Below are 8,098 nucleotides of genomic sequence, written 5' to 3'. Positions count from 1 at the left end.
GCCACGTCTTGGTTCCGGTTCCTGGTTCTTCGCGTTTTGCCTTTGACTCGTCGAATCGTGACCTTCCTAGTCTGACGAGCTTTGACTCTCAGCCCCGTGTCTTCACTCACTCACTCACTCACTCACTCACTCACTCACTCACTCACCGTTTCCTGTCGATGAAAGCAGCGATCACAGCAGCCAACCACGCTAAGAGCTTCCTCACCAGGCTGCTTTATACGAGGTAAAACAGTCATGAAATGCATCATAACATCATCTGCAGCGACACGTCATGAAAAAAGAAAGACACTTTGCAGCCACTTACATATCATATAGGCACATTTGTTTAAAACACGTTTCACAAATGTTTAAGATATTTCACAACAACAGCACCAATAACCTTTAGATTGGTTTATCAACCACGCTAAAACATTCATCCATACATTACTTTCCCCAACTATACAAATCATCAATTAATTACAGATGTCGATATTTTACAATAAAATAACAACTTTATGGTACAATTCTCAATCGGTGTTTTTACACAACAGCAGTAGCATTCACTCTCTTGTCTGAACTTCAACTTTATTTTTTGCTTGTTTTTTTTTTCTTTTCAAGACAGGAGATGGGACTGTATTGTCGGAAACCTTTCCTCCAAAACGACGCGGCTTACATTGTCTCCTCTCAGGTGTGTGTGTCTGCTCCTGTCACTGGCACAGGACACACACCTGCATTAATCTCAGGAACACAGTGGGGGGTAAAATAGCATTTACAAAAACAAAAGGGGGGGAAAAATAATAATAATAATAATAGGCGTACTGCATTTCTGGTGGCAAAAATTCAGCAGAGAAGAGTAATGCTGTTAAAATCGTCACAAAACAGAAAAATAACAGTGAACATTCCACATGATCACATTGTCTCTACAAGCTGGTTCATCCTGAAGCATTAGAAAACCCAACCTGCGTCTGTGCGTCAAAAGCGCTGGATTATGAGTTTGAGACTGGCTGTGCAGCAGCTTTCACTCGGAGGCGCTTTCCTCCTCCCTCAGAAACTCCCGTTTTATTCATTCGCGCCTCCGCAAATAGGTTTTAAACGCTCCGATGGGCTCACTAGATCACACAAGCTGCTTCGCTGCTCGGCTATTTCTGCCCTGCGTCTTCTCGCCGCGACGTGCTGCATCGAACCAACAATTCTGACGGGTGAAACGCAGTTTAGATAGAGTGCCAATTACCTTACATATTCTACTGCCTGTCTGAGACTTTGCTGCTGTGCAGCAGCGTAAAGCGCTTGCTTTCACTGGCCTGGACCTTTTTATGCTTCAGACTGGCTGTGTTAATTCAGAATGTGTGGCAGAGAGATCATTTCTTTAACCAAAAAAAAAAAGTAAAGATTTTTTTGCATCCAACTCACCCTGCCTTTCTGTTTCCGTATAAATATTTGTGTGAAGATTTGTGCAAAGTCCTTTCACTGACATCCGTTTTTTGTTTGGCGAGCGAATGTCGTTTGTTTTCTTGGTTCCTCCTTCGCTCCTTGTACAAGGTGCCAGAAGTGCAGGAATACATAAGCTTGTTAGAGAAGGTGACACTGACAAATGACAGACACTTGGTAAAAACCAAACAAAGATGGGAACAGCTAATAAATCTAATGAAACGCTTCCAGAAGCAAACAGGAATCCGTACGAGAGCAAAACCACAAACCATCATTCCAGAGTCTTCTTGTCCATGGATTCTTTGCCATTGGTCCGCGAGTAAGGCTCAAAGGCAGAGGAGCTCAGGTAGCGTGCAGAAAGCTCCTGCAGGTTGCCAGCCAGCGAGCCGGCCATGGAGAGGGGATTGGACGAAATGCGGGTGGCCACGCCACTGAGAATGGACGGCATTGGGAAGCTGAAAAAGCCGTGAGCGGACGGCGGGCTCTGCAGCCCCGCCACCGTCCCTGACGAGGTGACGGCAGGCAGCGGAGGGCTGCCGCCAGCCGTCCCAGTGCTGCCTCCGCTGCTGCTGCTGCTACTGCTGCTGTTGCTGGCCATGGCGATGGAGGGGGGGCGCAGGGCAGAGCCGCAGTGGGGCAGGAGGCCCGGCAGGCCCGGCGGAGTCAGCAGCCGCCCCTGCTCCAGCAGTCTGAGCACGCTGCACGTGGCGGCCGTCTCCGAAACCACCGAGCGCAACTCCGAGTCCTTCCCCTGGTCCTTCTTCTGCTTTGTGCGGCGGTTCTGAAACCACACTTTTACCTGGAAGAGAACACGAAGGGAGAGCGGTCAGAAACATGGCACTGCAGATACTCGAGCTACACGCAGCAAACATGTTGGTAACTTTACAGCAAGCTGACCCGGAAGTGTTCTCACTCAGTACGGCTGTCCTGCAATTTCACAATCTGATCGTCTTCCAGGATGTAGATGTTTTCCTGACCAGTGTACCCTCAGAGTTCACTTCAACACTTTATACTTTATTTTTATTCTCCACCATTAAATTCTACATAGAGCCTTCAAGTACTCACTGATGTATATAATAGTTGTTACGCACAAATGCAGGCCCTTCCATACATAGGAGGATTGTAAGCAGTAAAAACAAACCAGTAGGAATTGACCTAATTCCCTCCCAGAGGTACAAAACCTATTGTAGGAAATTAATTCAATCAAAACTTGCCTAGAGATGTCCTTTCACATGCTAACCACCTCTTAATTTGATCAGCCAAAAATACAACAAAGGTTTACGCGTGGCTTGAGATCCAAACTCCCCGTCAGCTTGTGATAACACACACACACACACACACACACTCCCTTCTTTTCTGGGGGGAGGAAGCACATTTACAGCTTAAGCAGTTCATCCAAATGTCTGCAGTTAGAAGCTCTGACAGGGTCGCTACACGTTTTAGTGTCACGAGAAAGCTGAAATGTATAATGTGGTGAAAGTCAAATCAGCATTTTCAGCTAAATGAGTAAACGCTACCTCTTAAACTGGACATGTTAAAGAGGTAATTTTAGTTGTTTTACATGTTTTTAAATTTTGAGTGCATTCAATTCTATGCCGCACATTTAGAAACCTGGTATTTAGAATTCGTTTTTTTTTTAAAATTTTTATGCTGTTATATTTAATTAGGAAAACATGTGATATGTCATATCTGTATTTATGTATTTCTGAAACGCGTTGAAACTTTTGCTTGTATAAAATTGAATTAGTAACTGATCGGTCAGATTTAGGTCTGTCTGAAATGTGCACAGTTTAGTGTGAAGAGTATCAGAGTGAAACAAATACTGCATTTTAATTCATCGATATTTTTGTTCTGGTGCAAAAAAACCCCCAAAACAAAACAAAAAACAGGCAACTAACAGCAACCACCTGGCAACCACATTGGCCACTTAGCCAATCACACTGGAATATTTTCCACTTCTCTTCAGATGTGACTTAACTCTACCCAGGCTGTGGGGGAACCAGAGGGGAGACGTGGAAACCACTCAGAAAGACGCTCCGGGGCAAAAGGAAAAAAACACGGCGTAGCCGGTAGGTTCACGCAAAGATAATTAAGTGTGTACAGGAAATGGCGGTCATTCCTCCATATAATGGCCTCTTAGCGCCAAAATGACAAAACGCTAATTTTGCCACCTTGTATCTCGTCGGGACAAGAAGCAGATGCTGAGAGAACATCCCGGCTTTGTCCCGTCTAAATTGGGAGCAAAGGTGTTTGGATTTTTAATTTTTTTTTCCCCCTTTTGCCTTTTGTGAGCAGAAATAACCGTCTTTACACTCCACACTTATTTAGAACACGTCTGCTAAAAGCAGCCGCTAAATGAAAAAATAGGAAATGTTAAAGCTCTAAAAAAAAAAAAAAAAGTTTGAGGAAACAGTTGTAAGTTCACCCCGACTGGTGAAAAACACCCAGACCGTTAATGAGGGTGGATTGTTTGCTGTCGTCTGTTGTTTTGGTAGAATAGGCTGACCTTACGCAGACCTTCTCTCAAGGTCAGGCTTCTTCAGTCCTGCTGAAACACATTAACCCCAAAGGCCAAGCCGCTGATTACGGCGCTGTTAGCAGCTTTCAGCGTTTATCGCGACAAAAGAGTTTAACGAAATACAAAAATAACAAATAATTAAAAAAAAAAAGATCAAATAATTACAAATGTTTTATCACTTTAAAAAAAAAAGAAAACCTTGACAAAGTAGCCCACGTTGCAGAGAATGGACAGATAATAGCGATGATGAAGTCAGTGCTCTTCACCTACAATTAATACCGGGTTAGATGCTGCTGTAGACTCTACATGAGTGCAAAGTTTCACATGACTGTAATCTCTTTTAAAACCTTGCTTTTTTTCTTGCTTTTTTTTAGCCAGAAACATTAGCAACAAACTGCATAACCGCATGAACAAAATGCTCCAACCCAAAATAGACACACTTGTCAAAAATACTGTAAGAAGGTGCAAAGCTGTATGTATGTCTGCACATGTAACCTAACATATGTACTCAGTTGAGCCACCAGAAAGAGTTTTTTGTTGTTTTTTTTTTAACACAGGGACCCTGGGAATCTTATCTCATTATTACCAAACTGAAATTTGAATAACCTATCTTTATATTACAAAATAATTGCACATTAGAGTAAGAAAGCTCCTTTAAAGACAAATAGTTTCCTTTCAAAAATAGAGAATCTGTGTGCTGTTTGGTGCAAAAAAAAGAGAAAAAAAACACAAAGGAAATAGCTTTTGTTAGGTGTTTTGATTTTCTCTCTCTCTCTCTCTAGTTTAACATTTCAAGACAAAGAAATGCAAGTGATAAGAAAAAAATAAAAATAAAAAATAAAAAACGAAAAGCAAACAAACCTGAGTTTCAGAGAGATTGAGCTGACGGGCCAGTTCGGTCCGCTCCCTCCCGACCACATACTGACACCTCTGAAACTCCATCTCTAAGCGATAAAGCTGCTCTGCAGTGAAGGAGGTGCGCGTTCGCTTTGGCCGGTCCAGATCCAAACCTTTTGGCAGGATGATTTCTCGGATAGAGCCTTTAGCATCTGCAACATGGAGAACTTTGATTCAACAAAAAGAACCCAGATAATAATTGATTTCAATTTCTATTGTTATTATTATTATTACAACTACTACTAAAACTATCCTGAATATAACTGAATAAAAAGTTTAATATGAAGTAACTTGAGCCATTAACGGTCAATAAAGTCTTTCTAAACAGTTTCTGAATTGCAACTCTGGCTTTAAGGAGAAGCATAAAGCACATAAAAACAATAAAAATACAAAGACCCACTGCGTTTCAGAAATGTTACAAAATAAAAGCTGTGAGAAAAATAATTCCTATGTGAATATGTTTACATTCTTTGTAAATATATTCGTTGATACTCTAATTAATAATTAATGCTGTAAAATAGTATAAGAATCTATTATTAGATTTTCAGCGATACTTAAAAATGTTCACATTGGTTCACTTCATATTTGCTCCAAATTTATTTATCACTTTTTTTTTCATGATTAATAAATACACCGGTATCAGAAGGTGGACGTCTGCAAACAAAATACAAGGAACAAAATACTTTATTGATATTTTTGCCCTAAAAGTGAAGCCTTGTTGGTAAATTCAAATAAATGTTAGCCTGAATAAAATTGCTTTCTGACCCACTGACGTTATTCAAATTAAATGAATAACAATTTCTTGACACTGAAAATATATAAATATAAAGTATTACAGAATACTTTAATGCATTTTATTATTGTTCAAATATTGGCTACAGTTTATTATAGATTTATCCTGCTGGAATTGAAACACACTACATTAATAAATGTGCAAATAATGCTAAGGAAATTGTAATAATCAGGATAAATTATGTGGGATAATTCAATTAAAATTATATCGACTAATTATCTCGATAAGACATCGAGATAAATTATCATTAAATGATCAATTGTTTTATCATTTAAAGAAAACTTAGCCCATAAATCTGAAATTAGTTTACTTAAGAATCCATCTATATACATATTGCTTTTTTAATGAAATTACATTAATCACTAAAATTTCCAAAACATTTGTTATTTTTCTTCTTTCTTTGACTGATTTCTATTTTACTCAGTTTGCAAGTCACATCAGACTTTATTAACACCTTGGGTTTATTTTGGTGATGCTTTAAATTTCGGCATATTTTTGACTGTACTTTGGTTTTCAGAGTGTGAAAATCACATAATTTCTTAAATCTAAACTGAGCTGACAAACAGGACTATCGACAATCTAAAGAGAGAAAACACTAAGTGTTACCTCGGACAAGGATTCTCCGACAGTAGTCGGGATCCCCCGCGTTCCCCCTGTTCTTCTCACAGTTGTCCATGTTCCCAGACGGTGAAAAGGAATCCTGCTGTTCCTTAAGGAAGCCTTTGGATAGGTTGCCTTGGGAATCTTTACTGTCCTTTCCCTCCTTTAGTCTGTTCTTCAGTACCATTGCTTCTGTCTCTTGGTTGTACCTAACCTCCATGCTCGGATTATCCTCCTGGACCGGAGGCTCGCCTCCTTTTGTCAGGTACAAAAAAAAAAAAGAAAAAGGATTTCAGAGGATGTGAATTGTCACTGACCAAACTCCCTTATCCAATAATCATGGACTTCTCAGTGAAACTCGACAGTAATTTAGTGCCCCCCTTTCCTCGTTACATAGACGTCGGGCTGATAGATTATCTCCAAATGATCGTAGCGATGGATGCACACTCGCTGTTTCAACTGATTACAGTAATTTTGCTGCCTCCACATTAGTGTAACCTCATGAATACACTAAACTGTTGGTGGAAATAGATCAGGTCTTGATAGAGGGTTTGGCTCGTCCCGTCCCCTCGGCTTGCCCGTTCTCAGCCCATGGAGTCAAGACAAATGACTGGCCTTGTCTTGCAAACCGCACAACCTTGGACACACACAATCACCGAGGTAAAAGTCTTCCAGAGCCGATAAAAGTTCCCAGGCAATTCAACCCTCCATCTGCAGAGTGCAGGCAGACATTTTCCCTGCCGACTCCCTTCCAGCACACCTGATTGTCACAGCATGTCGGCAAACTTTGATCCCGTTTTTTTCTTTTTGGCAATCAGCGGAACCGTGAAATGTGTAGATCTCACCACTATGCCATTGGAGGAACTGGTAGAGAGCCAGAAGAGTAGAAAGCGAGAAAGAGATGAAGGAGGTGGGGTGGGGAGAGAGGTAGAGACAGAGAGAGAGAGAGAGGAGATAAGTAAAAAGGATGACTAACAAATCCTCATTGAGCAAAATGTATATAGGCGATGGCAACCCAACCTGTTCCTCCGCCACCGCAACGCCGGATTCCCCTGAAACTGTGTCAAACTTCCTCTTTTTCTTTCCCTGCCATGTGTTCAGTGAGAGAAAACCAGCAGCATCCTGTCAATGCCTCGCCCTGCAGTGTTCCTATAAGACTGCACCCCTGAAGCCGCACTCGGCTCTTATAATCTTAACCTGCATATTTTAAAGCGAAGAATAGAGGAACAAAACTTGTCATTAGTGCCTAGGCTGTCTCCACTCCCGAGCTCACACGTATACCCCTGGAATGGCCCCTGCCTCTCTCTTCCACTCACCCTCCAGCCCACAAACTACTCACCCAACCACCAACTCTTAGCTATTTTCATTGTCAGTGCAACAATAACTCTGAACACAGCAGTGGCCAGTAATCCAATAAGACCATTGATTAGGCCACAATGATTCAATTCAAAGTGGTGGACTAGTGCAAGGAACAGTCTCTTGCCCTTCTTGTCACCTTAGCTGGCAAAAAGCCCTCTTCAAGCTGCACCCCTCCTTGAGTGCCATTCATTGCTTTATGGGAAACGGAGAGGAAAAAGAGTGAAAGATGGCAATTATCTAATTGGACTATTAACAAACAAATCTGTAGTGTGGCTGCCCGGCAGCAGTCTCAAGGTGGGTTTAAGGCCTGCTGGCCTATCTTTATTCACGCTCTGTTTTGGGGGTCTGGTGCACGGAGTGGAGCAGGGTTCTTTGTTACGGAAAGGTAAAAAGAAAGCTAAATAGGGAGCGACTGAGGGAGAAGCGAGCTCCAGTCTGGGAAAAACAATGAAGACGCACCATCTTTCCTTTTAAGTGTTTTACAACAGTTGAGAAGAAAACCAAGACTCTACATCCCAAAAAGT

General features: G+C 41.5%; 1 protein-coding gene across 1 annotated transcript; it reads right to left on the bottom strand.

Annotated features, from left to right (window-relative positions):
* Positions 1–300: 300 nt before the first annotated feature.
* On the bottom strand, positions 301–7,859 carry vax1 (ventral anterior homeobox 1). The gene is made up of 4 exons (XM_028005972.1): positions 7,236–7,859; positions 6,222–7,079; positions 4,787–4,974; positions 301–2,206 (listed from the first exon to the last, which is right to left on the bottom strand). The coding sequence occupies exons 2-4, from the start codon at positions 6,433–6,435 to the stop codon at positions 1,679–1,681; spliced, it is 930 nt and encodes a 309-aa protein (XP_027861773.1). The 5' UTR covers positions 6,436–7,079; positions 7,236–7,859; the 3' UTR covers positions 301–1,678.
* Positions 7,860–8,098: the final 239 nt, after the last annotated feature.

The sequence above is a fragment of the Xiphophorus couchianus genome, chromosome 22 (assembly GCF_001444195.1).
Source record: "Xiphophorus couchianus chromosome 22, X_couchianus-1.0, whole genome shotgun sequence".
NCBI lineage: Eukaryota > Metazoa > Chordata > Actinopteri > Cyprinodontiformes > Poeciliidae > Xiphophorus > Xiphophorus couchianus.
The sequence above is the reverse complement of the archived record's forward strand: the minus strand, read 5'-3'. Positions and strand labels throughout refer to the sequence as shown.